General features: G+C 41.1%; 1 protein-coding gene across 3 annotated transcripts in view; it reads left to right on the forward strand.

Moving 5' to 3' along the window:
* MNS1 (meiosis specific nuclear structural 1) overlaps nt 1–19,858 on the forward strand; it is a 144,771-nt gene that overhangs the window by 75,860 nt on the left and 49,053 nt on the right. For all 3 annotated transcript variants that reach the window (XM_060417885.1, XM_060417886.1, XM_004010584.6), the window contains one exon: nt 34–161. In XM_060417885.1, the coding sequence (XP_060273868.1) occupies nt 34–161 (128 nt within the window). The remainder of the gene's footprint in view (nt 1–33; nt 162–19,858) is intronic.

Here is a 19,858-nt window from a genome sequence, read left to right on the forward strand (position 1 = left end):
GACAAATGACTAAAGTTTTGTTTTTTTATTTAGGCAGAAGAAAACAAAAGATTGAGGCAGCTCCAGCTTGAACAAGAAGAGAAATTGGCTACGGAACTGGCAAAACTAAAACGTGAAAGTCTGAAGGATGAAAAGTTGAGGCAACAAGTAAGAGAAAACAGGTATCTTGACTGCCAAAACCTTTATTTATTTAGTCTTTATCTTTAAAGTTTTATGTAATGCTTATCACCTAAGAGTGAAATTTCTTTCTTTATGTCATTGTACTTAGTTAATATTTTGACTGGAAATAGTTAGTGCTTTAAATCCTATATATGTGTGTGTGTGTGTGTGTATACATATATATATATATATATATTCATTTGAGAAAAGAGGTCATATTCATAGAAATAAAGTGATAATATTTGAGGTGAAAATTAATATCATTTCCCTCTTCTCTTTTCTCTAAAGATAATTTTTTAAATGACCTCTTAAAAAAAAATAGACTCATGAATCTAACTCTTAAGAGAAATCTGCAGTTCAGTTCAGTCGCTCAGTCATGTCCGACTCTTTGCAACACCATGAATTACAGCACGCCAGGCCTCCCTGTCCATCACCAACTCCCGGAGTTTGCTCAGACTTGCGCCCATCGAGTCAGTGATGCCATCCAGCCATCTCATCCTCTGTCGTCCCCTTCTCCTCCTGCCCCCAATCCCTCCCAGCATCAAAGTCTTTTCCAATGAGTCAACTCTTCACATGAGGTGGCCGAAGTACTGGAGCTTCAGCTTTAGCATCATTCCTTCCAAAGTAATCCCAGGGCTGATCTCCTTCAGAATGGACTGGTTGGATCTCCTTGCAGTCCAAGGGACTCTCAAGAGTCTTCTCCAACACCACAGTTCAAAAGCATCAATTCTTCGGTGCTCAGCCTTCTTCACAGTCCAACTCTCACATCCATACATGACCACAGGAAAAACCATAGCCTTGACTAGACGGACCTTAATCGGCAAAGTAATGTCTCTGCTTTTGAATATGCTATCTAGTTTGGTCATAACTTTTCTTCCAAGGAGTAAGCGTCTTTTGATTTTATGGCTGCAGTCACCATCTGCAGTGATTTTGGAGCCCCCAAAAATAAAGTCTGACACTGTTTCCACTGTTTCCCCATCTATTTCCCATGAAGTGATGGGACTGGATGCCATGATCTTCGTTTTCTGAATGTTGAGCTTTAAGCCAACTTTTTCACTCTCCTCTTTCACTTTCATCAAGAGGCTTTTGAGTTCCTCCTCACTGTCTGCCATAAGAGTGGTGTCATCTGCATATCTGAGGTTATTGAGGTGACGCCTGATTTAATTTTATGCCCCTATATAAATTTCCTACAAAATTTCTGGAAGATGGCTGGTCATCTGTGGTTCAGCATGTCTAGTGACTATAATAGAAACTTTCTTTTTCATTCAGCTCTTTGAATACTCCTTTTTCCTCTGTTGTTTCAAAGTTAATTGCCCTGTAATTTCCAGACAGTTGTCTTAGTTCTGTTATCTGACTGAAAAACAATTAGAGTTCTTTAGGACATCCTCTCCTATTCCCAGGTGGCTCAGTGATAAAGAATCTGCCTGCCAAGCAGGAGACCTGGGTTTGATCCCTGGGTTGGAAAGATTCCCTGGAGAAGGGACCAGCTACCCACTCTAGTATTCTGGCCTGGAGAATCCCTTGAACTGTATAGTCCATGGAGTCACCAAGAGTTGGGCATGACTGAGGGACTTTCACTTTCACTTCACTTTCACTTAGATATTTATGAATTCACTAAACATTTCCTTCTATATGTTAAATATCCTTCATTCTTTCATCTGTTCCTTAGATAATATGACTTCAAGCTTCTTCCTCATCCTGATTATCTTCTGTAGATGTGACTTAGACTTTTAATGTTCCTTAACAAAATACTGGGGGCTTTCCTGATAGCTCAGCAGTAAAGAATCCACCTGCCAATGCAGGAGACACAGGTTCGATCCCTGGGTCAGGAAGATCCACTGAAGGAGAAAATGGCAACCTATTCCACTATTCTTGCCTAGAAGATCCCATGGACAGAGAAGCCTACCGGTCTACAGTCCATAGGGTCACAGAGTCAGATGCGACTGAGTACACACAATCAAAATCCTGCTCCCACAATTATGTGTAATACTCTAGGGTGTTGTTCAGTACCCCTAATAGTGAGACTGTTAACCACATTGTTCTGGAATATGTTCCTTAATGTTGCCTAAGATTACTTTTCAGTGGCAGCCTATCACACTGTTGATTAAAGCTCAGGCTAACTAAATGCCCATTCTGTACTTTCATTGCTGCTGCCCCTGGTAAGTCACTTCAGTCGTGTCCGACTCTGTGCGACCCCATAGACAGAAGCCCACCAGGCTCCATCCATGGGATTTTCCAGGCAAGAGTACTTACATAGTTGAATATATTTGGAGTTTACTTTGATAGTTGTACATTTTATCTTGACTGAACAAGGCTTCTATAGAATATTATATGACCCATGGATGAGCTTCAGAGGTTTTTGAGCTTCTTTAAATTACATGTAAATATATTTGGCAAATACACCCATGTGTATTTTTCTGTGTCCACAACTTCTATCAGATTCTCTTGGAATTACCATTCTTAAAAACAAAATTTGTTTTAATGACTGGCAGTGTCTTCGTAGTGTTCTAGTCTCAAGCTATCTTTTTTGATCCTAATTCTCCAATCATTATTAGTTATCATGATACTTTTATGTTATCTGAAGATGAAATAAATGTTCTATTACTTCATGGCTTTAACTCACTGATAATAAGAATTAAATACAGGAGCTTTGTAGCAGTTGCAAACTACTTGATTCAGATAGATGGTCCCTCTCAGAACAGACTATCTGGAGAAGGAATAAAAATAAGACATGGGAGAGGAAGGAAACCAGAATAGTGAGCCTGGCATTTGTAGCTGCATTTCTTCTGGAAGTTTTTGCAGGTGGCACAAGTATGGCTAAAAGTTAAGTGAAGGTGAGCTTGACAAGCAAGCATCTTCCATGATACATGCTTGAGAATTTTCTACTTTAGTGTATGTTTTACTTTAATAATCCAGAAGCTAGATTTTACTGGATAGATACAGATGAAGACATACTGTGTGAGCAGATCAGTTTAACATATCCAGAATAAGCATAGAGAAACAAAAGGATAGAAGAACACAAAAGAGAGCTTAAAAGGGATAAGGGCTGTACTGGCAAGTTCTACTAGATGTATAATTTTGGTTCTGGTAGTAGAAGTGAATGAGGATGATGCAGAAATGCAATATTCAAAGAGATACAGGCTGTGAATTTCCAAAAATAGTAAAAGACATTAAGTCACAGGTTAAGACATAATAAATAATTTAAAACATATTTATGCTTGTTGTAGTCAAACTTTCGAAATCTAACAATGGAGAAAAATCATAAAAATTTATAAGAGTAGCCACACAAAATAGACTGTTGCCCTCGAAGGAACAATAGTAAGAAGTCTGACTGAATTTTGAGCAGCAATGTTAGAAGATGGAAGACAGTGGATTTAAAGGGCCGAAGAAAATAATAGCCCATTTAGAATTCTATACATTGTGGAAATTTTCTTCAAATGTAAGACAAAAGTCAATTGTTGAGTAGTCTTTCAAATAGAGTATGTTTCTTCTTAGCATGGTAAAATAGTGACCGACATGGAGAGTGGACCATTATCTGATCAGTATACTCATCTGCAGATTGGCAGGTCTAAATTCAAGGAAGTGTTTGCTTTAGTCCTTGAAATGTATCTGAAATAATTGAAAATCATCTCAATCATGATTAGGCTCTTCTAACTTAATTTTTAAAACCCAGGGCAAATTTTTAAGAATCATTGAAATTTATTTTGAAAAGTTCAAATTCAGAAGTCATGAGACTTTTATTTTGAACACATGATTTTGTTTAATTCAAAAAGATATTTAAAAGTTTAATATTTTCACAGCTTTTAACTAGAATTGAGAAACTGTCTACTTTTAGATATCCCTTTTTAATTACACCATTAGTTAATAATTACAATTAGCAACAATTGTTTAGTTATTAAAATTAATTGTATAATTATGACTGCAACTTATAGTTATTAAATAATGGGTAACTATAGATTATATGGGGCTTCCTTGGTGGCTCAGAGGGTAAAGCGTCTGCCTGCAATGCAGGAGACCCAGGTTCGATCCCTGGGTGGGCAACCCCCTTCAGTATTCTTGCCTGGAGAATCCCATGGACAGAGGAGCCTGGTGGGCTACAGTCCACGGGGTCGCAAAGAGTTGGACACGACTGAGTGACTTCACTTTCATGGATTACATAGTTAACCTATAGCTTCATGAAAACATATATAACTTGTATTCAGTTAAGTTCAGTCACTCAGTCGTGTCTGACCCTTTGCGACCCCATGAATCGCAGCACGCCAGGTGTCCCTGTCCATCACCATCTCACGTCCATCGAGTCCGTAATGCCATCCAGCCATCTCATCCTGGTTTGACCCTTCTCCTCCTGCCCCCAATCTCTCCCAGCATCAGAGTCTTTTCCAGTGAGTCATCTCTTCACATGAGGTGTCCAAAGTACTGGAGCCTCAGCTTTGGCATCATTCCTTCCAAAGTAATCCCAGGGCTGATCTCCTTCAGAATGGACTGGTTGGATCTCCTTGCAGTCCAAGGGACTCTCAAGAGTCTTCTCCAATACCACAGTTCAAGTGCATCAATTCTTTGGCGCTCAGCCTTCTTCACAGTCCAATTCTCACATCCATACATGACCACTGGAAAAACCATAGCCTTGACTAGACGGACCTTAGTTGGCAAAGTGATGTCTCTGTTTTTGAATATACTATCTAGTTTGGTCATAACTTTTCTTCCAAGGAGTAAGTGTCTTTTAATTTCATGGCTGCAGTCACCATCTGCAGTGATTTTGGAGCCCCCCAAAATAAAGTCTGACACCGTTTCTACTGCATCCCCATCTATTTCCCATGAAGTGATGGGACCGGATGCCATGATCTTCGTTTTCTGAATGTTGAGCTTTAAGCCAACTTTTTCACTCTCCTCTTTCCCTTTCATCAAGAGGCTCTTGAGTTCCTCTTCACTTTCTGCCGTAAGGGTGGTGTCATCTGCATATCTGAGGTTATTGATATTTCTCCCGGCAATCTTGATCCCAGCTTGTGTTTCTTCCAGTCCAGCGTTTCTCGTGATGTACTCTGCATAGAAGTTAAATAAGCAGGGTGACAATATACAGCCTTGATGTACTCCTTTTCCTATTTGGAACCAGTCTATTGTTCCATGTCCAGTTCTAACTGTTGCTTCCTGACCTGCATACAGATTTCTCAAGAGGCAGGTTAGGTGGTCTGGTATTCCCATCTCTTTCAGAGTTTTCCCCAGTTTATTGTGATCCACACAGTCAAAGGCTTTGGCATAGTCAATAAAGCAGAAATAGATGTTTTTCTGGAACTCTCTTGCTTTTTCCACGATCCAGCGGATGTTGGCAATTTGATCTCTGGTTCCTCTGCCTTTTCTAAAACCAGCTTGAACATCAGGGAGTTCACGGTTCACGTATTGCTGAAGCCTGGCTTGGAGAATTTTGAGCATTACTTTACTAGCATGTGAGATGAGTGCAATTGTGTGGTAGTTTGAGCATTCTTTGGCATTGCCTTTCTTTGCGATTGGAATGAAAACTGACCTATCCAGTCCTGTGGCCACTGCTGAGTTTTCCAAATTTGCTGGCATATTGAGTGGAGCACTTTCACAGCATCATCTTTCAGGATTTGAAACAGCTCAACTGGAATTCCATCACCTCCACTAGCTTTGTTCATAGTGATGCTTTCTAAGGCCCACTTGACTTCACATTCCAGGATGTCTGGCTCTAGATTAGGGATCACACCATAGTGATTATGTTGGTCTCGAAGATCTTTTTTGTACAGTTCTTCTCTCACGTCTTCTTAATATCTTCTGCTTCTTTTAGGTCCATACTATTTCTGTCCTTTATCAAGCCCATCTTTGCATGAAATGTTCCCTTGGTATCTCTAATTTTCTTGAAGAGATCTCTAGTCTTTCCCATTCTGTTGTTTTCCTCTGTTCTTTGCATTGATCGCTGAAGAAGGCTTTCTTATCTCTTCTTGCTGTTCTTTGGAACTCTGCATTCAGATGCTTATATCTTTCCTTTTCTCCTTTGCTTTTGCCTCTCTTCTTGTCACAGCTATTTGTAAGGCCTCCCCAGACAGCCATTTTGCTTGTTTGCATTTCTTTTGCATGGGAATGGTCTTGATCCCTGTCTCCTGTACAATGTCACGAACCTTATTCCGTAGTTCATTTGGCACTCTACCTATCAGATCTAGACCCTTAAATCTATTTCTCACTTCCTCTGTATAATCATAAGGGATTTGATTTAGGTCATACCTGAATGGTCTAGCGGTTTTCCCTACTTTCTTCAATTTAAGTCTGAATTTGACAATAAGGAGTTCATGATCTGAGCCACAGTCAGCTCCCGGTCTTGTTTTTGTTGACTGTATAGAGCTTCTCCATCTTTGGCTGCAAAGAATATAATCAATCTGATTTCGGTATTGACCATCTGGTGATGTCCATGTGTAGAGTCTTCTCTTGTGTTGTTGGAAGAGGGTGTTTGCTATGACCAGTGCATTTTCTTGGCAAAACTCTATTATTCTTTGCCCTGCTTCATTCTGCATTCCAAGGCCAAATTTGCCTGTTACTCCAGGTGTTTCTTGACTTCTACTTTTGCATTCCAGTCCCCTATAATGAAAAGGACATCTTTTTTGGGTGTTAGTTCTAAAAGATCTTGTATGTCTTCATAAAACCGTTCAGCTTCAGTTTCTTCAGCATTACTGGTTGGGGCATAGACTTGAATTACTGTGATATTGAATGGTTTGCCTTGGAGACGAACAGAGATCATTCTGTCGTTTTTGAGATTACATCCAAGTACTGCATTTTGGACTCTTTTGTTGACCATGATGGCTACTCCATTTCTTCTGAGGGATTCCTGCCCGCAGTAGTAGATATAATGGTTATCTGAGTTAAATTCATCCGTTCCAGTCCATTTTAGTTCACTGATTCCTAGAATGTTGATGTTCACTCTTGCCATCTCTTGTTTGACCACTTCCAATTTGCCTTGATTCATGGACCTGACATTCCAGGTTCCTATGCAATATTGCTCTTTACAGCATCGGATCTTGCTTCTGTTACTAGTCACTTCCACAACTGGGTATTGTTTTTGCTTTGGCTCCATCCCTTCATTCTTTCTGGAGTTATTTCTCCACTGATCTCCAGCAGCATATTGGGCACCTACTGACCTGGCGAGTTCCTCTTTTGGTATCCTATCATTTTGCGTTTTTCTACTGTTCATGGGGTTCTCAAGGCAAGAATACTGAAGTGGTTTGCGATTCCCTTCTCCAGTGGACCACATTCTGTCAGTTCAGCAAAAACTAGCTCAAAGAAGGGTCAGAGACAGCCTTTCCTTGTTAAAGATACAGCCCATTCCTTGCCAATGCCAGTATGATTATAGTCCAGACTGATAATCAAGATGTTAATTATATAAACAAAGATGAGATGGATTTTAAAAATAACATTTTTAGTCAAACAAAGCAGAGACTTGATTACTGATAACCCTGCATTAAAGGAAATACTAGTAGTTGTTCTGGAGGTAGAAGAATAGTCCCAACATTAATTTCAGAACCTCTCGGGGGCAAATGTGTAGTAACGCTAGGTGAAATTTGAATGTGTTAATCATTTATTGGAATGATTGGATTTGGGATTAAAGATATATAAAGAGTTAAAAACGTTGCTGTTGGTCATTCATTAAGTCATGTCTACTCTGGACTACAGCACACAGTGAATATCCTTGCTGTCCAAGGAACTCTCAAGATCTTCTCTAGCATGACAGTTTGAAAGCATCAGTTCTTTGGTGCTCAGCCACCTTTATGGTCCAGCTCTCTTTATGGTCCAATGTCCATACATGACTACTGGAAAAACCACAGCTTTGCCTATGAGGACCTTGGTTGACAAAGTGATGTCTGTGCTTTTTAGTACACTGTCAAGGTTTGTCATAGATTTTCTCTGAAGAGCAAGACTCTTCATGTCTGCAGTCTCCATCCACATTGATTTTAGAGTCCCCCAAAATAAAGTCTGTCACTGTTACATTTTTTCCCCCTCTATTTGCCATGAAGTGATGATATCAGATGCCATGATCTTAGTTTTTTGATTGTTGAGTTTTAAGCCAGCTTTTTCACTCTTCTCTTTCCCCTTCAACAAGAGGCTCTTTAGTTACTCTCTACTTTCTGCCATTAAAGTGGTATCATCTACATACCTGAGGTTGTTGGTATTTCTTCTGGCAGTCGTGATTCCAGCTTGTGAGCCATCCAGTCCAACATTTAGTTACAATTACCCTGCATATAAGTTAAGCAGGGTGACAATATACAGCCTTGACTACTCCTTTCCCAATTTGGAACCAGTCTGTTGTTCATGTCCAGTTCTATCTGTTGCTTCTTGTCCTGCAGACAGGTTTCTCAGGAAGCAGGTAATGTGATCGGGTATTCCAGTCTCTTTAGGAGTATCCCACCATTTGTTGTGATCCACACAGTCAAAGGCTTTAGTGTAGTCAGTGAAGCAGAAGTAAATGTTTTTTGGAACTCCCTGTTTTTTTTTTCTGTGATCCAGCATACTTTGATGATTTAATTTCTGGTTCCTCTGCTTTTTCTTTTTTTCACAGCTATTTGTAAGGCTTCCCCAGACAGCCATTTTGCTTTTTTGAATTTCTTTTCCATGGGGATGGTCTTGATCCCTGTGTCCTGTACAGTGTCATGAACCTCATTCCATAGTTCATCAGGCACTCTATCTATCAGATCTAGGCCCTTAAATCTATTTCTCTCTTCCACTGTATATTCATAAGGGATTTGATTTAGGTCATACCTGAATGGTCTAGCGGTTTTCCCTGTTTTCTTCAATTTGAGTCTGAATTTGGTAATAAGGAGTTCATGATCTGAGCCACAGTCAGCTCCTGGTCTTGTTTTTGTTGACTGTATAGAGCTTCTCCATCTTTGGCTGCAAAGAATATAATCAATCTGATTTCGGTATTGACCATCTGGTGATGTCCATGTGTAGAGTCTTCTCATGTGTTGTTGGAAGAGGATGTTTGCTATGACCAGTGCATTTTCTTGGCAAAACTCTATTATTCTTTGCCCTGCTTCATTCTGCATTCCAAGGCCAAATTTGCCTGTTACTCCAGGTGTTTCTTGACTTCCTACTTTTTCATTCCAGTCCCCTATAATGAAGAGGATATCTTTCTGGGGTGTTCTAAAAGGTCTTGTAGGTCTTCATAGAACTGTTCAACTTCAGCTTCTTCAGTGTTACTGGCTGGGGCATAGACTTGGATTACTGTGATATTGAATGGTTTGCCTTGGAGACGAACAGAGATCATTCTGTTGTTTTTGAGATTACATCCAAGTACTGCATTTCGGACTCTTTTGTTGACCATGATGGCTACTCCATTTCTTCTGAGGGATTCTTGCCCGCAGTAGTAGATATAATGGTCATCTGAGTTAAATTCACCCATTCCAGTCCATTTTAGTTCACTGATTCCTAGAATGTTGATGTTCATTCTTGCCATCTCTTGTTTGACCACTTCCAATTTGCCTTGATTCATAGACCTGACATTCCAGGTTCCTATGCAATATTGCTCTTTACAGCATCGGATCTTGCTTCTATCACCAGTCACATCCACAGCTGGGTATTGTTTTTGCTTTGGCTCCAACCCTTCATTCTTTCTGGAGTTATTTCTCCACTGACCTCCAGTAGCATATTGGGCACCTACTGACCTGGGGCGTTCGTCTTTTGGTATCCTATCATTTTGCCTTTTCATACTGTTCATGGGGTTCTCAAGGCAAGAATACTGAAGTGGTTTGCCATTCCCTTCTCCAGTGACCTGCAATCTGTCAGACCTCTCCACCATGACCCACCCGTCTTGGGTTGCCCCACGGGCATGGCTTAGTTTCATTGAGATAGACAAGGCTGTGGTCCTAGTGTGAGTAGATTGACTAGATTTCTGTGCATATGGTTTCAGTGTGTCTGCCCTCTTATGCCCTCTTGCAACACCATCTTACTTGAGTTTCTCTTACCTTGGGCATGGGCATCTCTTCACGGCTGCTCCAGCAAAGCATAGCACAGCCACTGCTCCTTAACTTGGATGAGGGGTATTGCCTCCCACTGCCCTTCCCGACCTTCAGTGTGGGATGGCTCCTCTAGGCCCTCCAGCGCCTTGAACTCCTTGAACGTGGGGTTGCCCCTCCTGGCCAAGGCCCCTAGCCTAGGGCGTCGGGTTGCAGCTCCTGGTCGCTGCCCTGGCCTCGGGTGTGGGGTTGCTCCTTCCTGCAGCCGCCCTTGGCCTCGGGCGCTGCCCCTGGCTTCAGACACGGGGTATCTCCTCCCGGCCGTCACCCCTGACTTCGGATGCAGGGTAGCTCCTCTCTGCCGCCACCCCTGACCTCGGACGCGGGGTAGCTCCTCTTGACTGTTCCTGCGCCGTTGCAGCCTGGCACTCCAGGCCGCTGCCCCTGACCTCGGACGTGGGGTAGCTCTCGGCTGCGCTTAGTGCGCCGGCCTGCCGCCACCGCCTGCGCTTAGTGTGCCGGCCCGCCACCGCCGCCAGGAAAAGAAATGCAAAAAAGCAAAATGGCTGTCTGGGGAAGCCTTACAAATAGCTGTGAAAAGAAGAGAAGCGAAAAGTCAAGGAGAAAAGGAAAGATATAAGCATCTGAATATAGAGGTCCAAAGAATAGCAAGAAGAGATAAGAAAGCCATCTTCAGCAATCAATGCAAAGAAATAGAGGAAAACAACAGAATGGGAAAGACTAGAGATCTCTTCAAGAAAATTAGAGATACCAAGGGGACATTTCATGCAAAGATGAGCTCGATAAAGGACAGAAATGGTCTGGACCTAACAGAAGCAGAAGATATTAAGAAGACATGGCAAGAATACACAGAAGAACTGTACAAAAGGATCTTCATGACCTGGATAATCACGATGGTGTGAGCCAGGCATCCTGGAATGTGAAGTCAAATGGGCCTTAGAAAGCATCACTACGAACAAAGCTAGTGGAGGTGATGGAATTCCTATTGAGCTATTTCAAATCCTGAAAGATGATGCTGTGAAAGTGCTCCACTCAATATGCCAGCAAATTTGGAAAACTCAGCAGTGGCCACAGGACTGGAAAAGGTCAGTTTTCATTCCAATCGCAAAGAAAGGCAATGCCAAAGAATGCTCAAACTACCGCACAATTGCACTCATCTCACATGCTAGTAAAGTAATGCTCAAAATTCTCCAAGCCAGGCTTCAGCAATATGTGAACCGTGAACTCCCTGATGTTCAAGCTGGTTTTAGAAAAGGCAGAGGATCCAGAGATCAAATTGCCAACAACCACTGGATCATGGAAAAAGCAAGAGAGTTCCTGAAAATCATCTATTTCTGCTTTATTGACTATGCCAAAGCCTTTGACTGTGTGGATTACAATAAACTGTAGAAAATTCTTCAAGAGATGGGAATACCAGACCACCTGACCTGCCTCTTGAGAAATCTGTATGCAGGTCAGGAAGCAACAGTTAGAACTGGACATGGAACAACAGACTGGTTCCAAATAGGAAAAGGAGTACATCAAGGCTGTATATTGTCACCCTGCTTATTTAACTTCTATGCAGAGTACATCACGAGAAACGCTGGACTGGAAGAAACACAAGCTGGGATCAAGATTGCCAGGAGAAATTTCAATAACCTCAGATATGCCGATGATACCACCCTTATGGCAGAAAGTGAAGAGAAACTAAAAGCCTCTTGATGAAAGTGAAAGAGGAGAGTGAAAAAGTTGACTTAAAGTTCAACATTCAGAAAACGAAGATCATGGCATCTGGTCCCATCACTTCATGGGAAATAGATGGAGAAACAGTAGAAACAGTGTCAGACTTTATTTTTGGGGGCTCCAGAATCACTGCAGATGATGATTGCAGCCATGAAATTAAAAGACACTTACTCCTTGGAAGAAAAGTTATGACCAAACTAGATAGCATATTCAAAAGCAGAGAGATTACTTTTCTGACTAAGGTCTGTCTAGTCAAGGCTATGGTTTTTCCAGTAGTCATGTATGTATGTGAGAGTTGGACTGTGAAGAAGGCTGAGCACTGAAGAATTGATGCTTTTGAACTGTGGTGTTGGAGAAGACTCTTGAGAGTCCCTTGGACTGCAAGGAGATCCAACCAGTCCATTCTGAAGGAGATCAACCCTGGGATTTCTTTGGAAGGAATGATGCTAAAGCTGAAGCTCCAGTACTTCGGCCACCTCATGCGAAGAGTTGACTCATTGGAGAAGACTTTGATGCTGGGAGGGATTGGGGGCAGGAGGAGAAGGGGACTACTGAGGATGAGATGGCTGGATGGCATCATGGACTCGATGGACGCGGCTCTGAGTGAACTCTGGAAGTTGTTGATGGACAGGGAGGCCTGGAGTGCTGTGATTCATGGGGTCGCAAAGAGTCGGACCAAACTGAGCAACTGAACTGAACTGAACTGCCTTTTCTAAATGCAGCTTGTGCATTTGGAGGTTCTTGGTTTACATACTGCTGAAGCCTAGGTTGAAGGATTTTGAGTATTGTCTTGCTGGCATGTGAAATGAGTGCAATTGTGTAGTAATTTCAACATTCTTTAGATTTGCCTTTCTTTGGGATTGGAATGAAAACTGACCTTTTCCAGTCCTATGGCCACTGCTGAGTTTTCCAAATTTGCTGGCATATTGAGTGCAACACTTTAACAGCATCACCTTTAGGATTTGAAATAGCTCAGTTGGAATTCCATCAACTCCACTAGCTTTGTTTGTGGTAATGCTTCCTAAGGCCCAGTTGACTTCACACTCCAGGATGTGCGGTTCTAGATGAATGATCACCCCATGGTGGTTACCTGGTCATGAAGAGCTTTTTTGTGCAGTTTTTCTGTGTATTCTTGCCGCCTGTTCTTAATATCTTCTGCTTCTCCTAGGTCCTTGATGGTTTTGTCCTTTATATTGCCTGCCTTTGCATGAAATGTTCCCTTGGTAGTTCCGGTTTTCTTAAAAAGATCTCTAGTCTTTCCCATTCTGTTGTTTTTCTCTATTTCTTTGCATTGTTCACTTAAAAAGGCTTTCTTACCCCTCCTTTCTATTCTCTGGAACTCTACATTCACTTGGGAATATCTTTCCCTTTATTTTTTGCCTTTCACTTCTCTTCTTATTTCAGCTATTTGTAAGGCCTCATCTGACAATCACTTTGCCTTCTTGCATTTCTTTGTCTTGGAGATGGTTTTGGTCACTACCTCCCATACAGTGTTATGAACCTCCATCCATAGTTTTTCAGGCATGCTGTCTACCTGATCTAGTCCTTTGAATCTATTTGTCACCTCCATTGTATAATAAGGGATTTGATTTAGGTCATACCTGAATGGCCTAGTGGTTTTCCCTACTTTCTTCAGTTTGAGCCTGAATTTTGCAAAATGGAGCCGATGATCTAAGCCACAGTCAGGTCCAGGTCTTGTTTTTGCTGGCTGTATAGAGCTTCTCCATCTTCAACTGCCAAGAACTCATTGTTCAGTCACTCAGTCACGTCCACCTCTTTGCAACCCCATGCACTGCAGCAAGCCAAGCTTCCCTTTCCTCACCATTTCCCGGAGCTTGCTCAAATTCATGTCCATTCAGTCAGTGGTGCCATCCAACCATCTCATCCTCTGTCAACCCCTTCTCTTCCTGCCTTTAATCTTTTCCAGTGTCAGGTCTTTTCTAACGAGTCAGGTCTTCACATCCGGTGGCCAGAGTATCAGAGCTTCAGCTTCAGCATCAGTCCTTCCAATGAATATTCAGGATTGATTGCTTTTAGGATTGACTGGTTTGATCTCCTTGCATTCCGAGGGACTGTCAAGAGTCTTCTCCAGGACCACAGTTCAAGCATCAGTTCTTTGGCATTCAGCCTTCTTTATGGTCCAACTCTCCCATCCATACTTGACTGTTGGAAAAACCATACCTTTGACTAGATGGACCTTTGTTGGCAAAGTGATGTCACTGCCTTTTAATATGCTGTCTAGGTTTTTCACAGCTTTTCTTCCAAGGAGCAAACATCTTAATTTCACGGCTGCAGTCACCATCTGCCGTGATTTTGGAGCCCTAGAAAATAAAGTCTGTCACTGTTTCCATTGTTTCCCCATCTTTTTGCCGTGAAGTGATGGGACCAGGTGCCATGATCTTGGTTTTTTGAATGTTGAGTTTTAAGCCAGCCTTTTCACTGTCCTCTTTCACCGTCATCAAGAGGCTGTTTAGTTCCTCTTCACTTTCTGTTATAAGGGTGGTGTCATCTGCATATCTGAGGTGATTGATATTTCTCCCAGCAAGCCCAATTTTAGCCTGGCATTTCTCATGATGTACTTTGCATATCAGTTAAATAAGCAGGGTGACAATATACAACCTTGATGTACTCCTTTCACAATATTGAGCTGGTCTGTTGTTCTATGTCTGGTTCTAACTTTTGCTTCTTGACCTGCATCCAAGTTTTGCAGGAGGCAGGTAAAGTGATTTGGTATTCCCATCTTTATAAGAATTTTCCACAGTTTGTTGTCATCCATACACAGGCTTTAAGGTAGTCAATGAAGCAGAAATAGGTGTTTTTTCTGGAATTCTCCTGGTTTTTCTATGATCCAGTGAATGTTGGCAGTTTAAGCCACAGTCAATTCCAGGTCTTTCTTTTGCTAACTGTATAGAGCTTCTGCATCTTCAGCTGCAAAGAATATAATCAATCTGATTTCAGTACTGACCAACCGATGATGTCCATGTGCAAAGTCATCTCTTGTGTTGTTGGAAGAGGGTGTTTGCTATGACCAGTGCATTTTCTTGGGAAAGCTCTGTTAGCCTTTCCCCTTCTTCATTTTTTACTCTAAGGCCAAACTTGCCTGTTATACCAGGTATCTCTTCACTTCCTGCTTTTTGCATTCCAGTCCTCTATGATGAAAAAAACATCTTTTTTTTGGTGTTAGTTCTAGGAGGTCATGTAGGTCTTCATAGAATCGTTCAACTCCATCTTCTTCAGCAAAACTGTGATGTTGAATGGTTTGCCATGAAAATGAACAGAGATCAGTCTGTCATTTTTGAGATGGTACCCAAGTACTGCATTTTGGATTCATTTGTTAATTATGAGGACTACTCCATTCCTTCTACGGGATTCTTGCTCACAGTAGTAAAATAATGGTTATCTGAATTAAATTCGCCCAGTCCTGACCATTTTCGTTCACCGATTCCTAAAATGTTGATGGTCACTCTTGCCATTTACTGTTTGACTACATCCAATTTACCTTGATTCATGAACCTAACATTCTAGGTTCCTATGCAATATTGTTCTTTACAGCATTGGATTTTACTTTCACTACCAGACACAACCACAACTGGGCATAATTTCCACTCTGGCTCAGCCTCTTCATTCCTTCTGGAGCTGTTTCTTTGCCCTTCCCCAGTAGTGTATTGAACAGCTACTGACCTGGAGGGGCTCATCTTTCAGTGTCATGTCTTTTTATCTTTTCATACTGTTAATGCGGTTCTCAAGGCAACAATACTGAAGTGATTTGCCATTCTCTTCTCCAGTGGACTGCATTTTGTCAGGCCCTGTCTAGCAGGGACATGCCCTTCAGCCATTCAGCATAGCTGGGTGACATGAACTACAACAAACGTCAGGTAGGGAGTACACACATGGAGTTAAAGTGTCAATAATCTTTTATTATTTAGTAAAAAATAATGAAGAAATTTTATTAGACTTTAAACAAACATTTCTGTAATAAAAATTGGAAAAGAATACATAATTAACAAATTCATGGAGGGAAAATGTTAAACAGCAGTTGATGAAGTTGTGCAGGCAAGAGTTAACCTAGCACACTTGAGACTAATATCTTTAGGAGGTCCTGCTTTTGCAACTTTGGTCCTTGGCTGATATCTGGAAATTTGGATTTCTACCACTCTTTGATAAGAGTGCCTAAATTGTTTGGAGAAACAGTACAGTTTATGCTGAACTCTGTTTCTTCCCATAGTCAGTAATTTGGTGTTTAGTTGACAGAGGATACGTGCATGACCAGCCCCTAATAAAAACTGTGGGCCCTGAGTCTCTAGTGCGATTTCCTGGAGACAGTTTTCACATCTTGTTACAACTCATTGCTCGGGAAATTAAGTGTGTCCACCGGAAAAGTCAGTGACAACCCACTCCAGTACTCTTGCCTGGAAAATCCCATGGATAGAGGAGCATGGTGGGCTGCAGTCCATGGGGTTTCTGAGGGTCGGACATGACTGAGCGACTTCACTTTCCCTTTTCACTTTCATGCATTGGAGAAGGAAATGGCAACCCACTCCAGTGTTCTTGCCTGGAGAATCCCAGGGGCGGGGGAGCCTGGTGGGCTGCCGTCTCGGGTCGCACAGAGTCAGACATGACTGAAGCGACTTAGCAGCAGCAGCAGCAGCAGCAGCAGCAGCGTTACTCCACTGGGGAAAGGACTTTTGGAAACTTGCAGCTTATTTCCTCGACTTTGCCCACATGCTTTTCCTCCATTCTGATTCTGCTCTGTATTTCACTATGATTTATCACAGTGAAATAATAAATATAAATCATATCCATAGACTTAATATAAATTATATCCAAATAATAAATATAAATCATATCAATGAGTATAACTATATGCTGAGTCCTCCAAGTGAGGGATCAAACCCAGGGGTGCGGTGTGGTCTTGGGGATTCCGAACATAGAGACAAGAAGAAGAGAGAACACAAAACATGTAGGACAAATAGAAAGAAAATACTAAGACTATACATTTAAACCTGGCTATATTTGTAGTTTTAATAAACATATTTGAACCATTTATGAACAAAGACCATGTGTTATGTCAGAGCAGATCAATAGATTTTCAGCACATTTAATTCACAGCTATTGTTCTCTGACCACAGTGGAGTTAAACTAGATACACAGTAACCACAGATATTTTGAAATATGCTTTTAAATAACCCCAGACCAAAGAAGTAATCAAAATTGAAATTAGAAAGTGTTTTTAGCTAAATGATCATGACAGTGCCACAGATTAACAGTTGTAAGATTGGAGTGACATCTAGGAACTAGTGTAGAAGCAGCTCCAAGTTCCTGCCCTTTCAGTCAAACTAGCAGAAACTGTCAGAAGCAACTTTGTAAGAACTCTGAATAACAGAGTTTTATAGTAACCAAGTGAATGCGGAAACAAGAAAAAAGCCACTTAGCAATGGTAGCAAAAGTTTGTAGTGTTTTTACTTGTCCTTGCTCCATCCCCTCCCTGCCCTGAGGAAGTCTTGAAGGCAACAACCCATACCGTGAGTACTGGTTCTGGAAGAAGAAAAGCAGATATTACAAATTATTGTGTCTGTATATTCTAACCTACCTGGGAACTGACAGGTAGGGAACTGAAGGACTGACAGAAGGTGCTAATCTATGTTTCTCCTAATTCAGAAATCAGACCAGAAAAGTAAATTGTATCTCTGGTTAAGATTTAAGTTCCAGAGTATATAAAGGATTTCTATAATTTAGCAACAGAAGACAACCCAATTTAAAAATGAGCCAAGTGCTTTAAGATTTCTCTAGAGAAGATACAGTGGGCACATGAAGAAGTACTCAGCATTAGTTATTGTGTCTATGTGCTCAGTCATGTCATACTCTTTGTGACTCTATGGACTGTAGCCCGCCAGGCTCCTCTGTCCTTGGAATTCTCCAGGCAAGAGTACTGGAGTAGATTGCCATTTCCTTATTGGGTATCTTACCGACCCAGGGATCAAACCCACATCTCTTGTGTCTCCTGCATTGGCAGGTGGGATCTTTACCATTAGCGCCACCTGGGAAGCCCAACATTAGTTATTAGGCAAATGCACATCAGAACCACAAAGAGATACCATCTTAACACCTGTGGAATAACTGTAGTAAGACTAATGGAAAGTAAGTGTTGGTGAAGGTGTGGCCAGATTGGAACCTTCAGATACTGTTAGTAAGAAAGTTAAATGGTGCACTGTGGAACACAATGGCAATTTCTCAAAAAGTTAAACATAGAATTACCATATGATTCAGCAGTTCCACACTTTGGTATACACTCAAGAGAACTGAAAAACAGGGACTCAGATACTTGTATGCCAATACTCTGTGAAGCATTATTCACAGTAGCAAAAGGTAGAAGCCAGCTAAGTGTCTATCAAACGATGAGTAAATAAATGAATTGTGGTATATACATACAGTAGGATATTGCTCAGTTATAAAACGGAATGAAGCTCTGATACATGCTGCAGTATGGTTGAACCTTGAAAAACATTATCCTAAGTGAAGTAGGTGCAGAATACATCATGCGAAATGCCAGGCTGGATGAAGCCCAAGCTGGAATCAAGATTGCTGGGAGAAATATCAATAACCTCAAATATGCAGATGACACCACCCTTATGGCAGAAAGTGAGGAACTAAAGAGCCTCTTGATGAAAGTGAAAGAGGAGAGTGAAAAATCTGGCTTAAAACTCAACATTCAAAAAACAAAGATCATGGCATCTGGTCCCATCACTTCATGGCAAATAGATGGGGAAACAATAGAAACAGTGACAGACTTTATTTTTTGGGCTCAAAAATGACTGCAGATGGTGACTGCAGCCATGAAATTAAAATATGCTTACTCTTCGGAAGAAAAGCTGTGACGTACCTAAACAGCATATTAAAAAGCAGTGACATCACTTTGCCAACAAAGGTCCGTCTAGTCAAAGCTTGGTTTTTCCAGTATTCATGATGGATGTGAGAGTTGGACCATAAAGGCCCAATAAAGAAAGCTGAGCACCAAAAAATTGATGCTTTTGAACTGTGGTGTTGGAGAAAACTCTTGAGAGTCCCTTGGACTTCAAGGAGATCCAACCAGTCCATCCTAAAGGAAATGAATCCTGAATATTCATTGGAAGGACAGATTCTGAAGCCTAAGCTCCAATACTGTGGCCACCTGCTGTGAAGAACAGACTCATTGAAAAGACCCTGATGCTGGGAAAGATTGAGGGCAGGAGGAGAAGGGGACGACAGAGGATGAGATTGTTGGATGGCATTGTTGACTCGATGGACATGAGTTTGTGCAAGCTCTGGGAATTGGTGATGGACAGGGAAGCCTGGTGTGCTGTAGTCCATGGGGTCGCAAAGAGTCTTGACATGACTGAGTGACTGAAGTGAAGTAAGCCAGAGACAAAAGGACAAAGACTATGTAATTCCACTTACATGAAATATACAGGGACAGATTTACAGAAACAAAAAGTAAACTAGAGGGGAAGCGATGAATGGGGAGTTATTGCTTAAACAGATAAAGCACTTCTTTTTGGGAGAAAATTTTTGGAAATAGTGTTGATAGTTGCTGAGCATTATGAATGTAATAACACCACTGAATTATACACTTAAATTGATTAAAATGGCAAATATTTTAAATGTATATTTTACCACAATAAAAAATTATAGGATTAAAAAAAATTTATCCCCGTAAGTAGCTAAAGCTATTTCCTTGAGGCTAGCATATAATCTAAAGGGACTATTAGGAAAGAACACTCCATCTGGAATTATTTGAAAACAAAGAGAAAATTCCCATCTGGAGTGATTTAAAATAATGTAATAGATACAGATAAGAACAGAAATGATCATTTTAGAATGTAAACATAAAGTAGAATCAACAGAGCCAAAGATTGTGCCTTTAAAAAAGCCAATAAAATTGGCAGTGTCTGGCAGGAATAATAAAGTATAAAAGAGAATGCACAAATAGCCAGTTCTAGGAATGGATAATGGGATAATTGATAACT

Source organism: Ovis aries, chromosome 7 (genome assembly GCF_016772045.2).
Source record: "Ovis aries strain OAR_USU_Benz2616 breed Rambouillet chromosome 7, ARS-UI_Ramb_v3.0, whole genome shotgun sequence".
Lineage (NCBI taxonomy): Eukaryota > Metazoa > Chordata > Mammalia > Artiodactyla > Bovidae > Ovis > Ovis aries.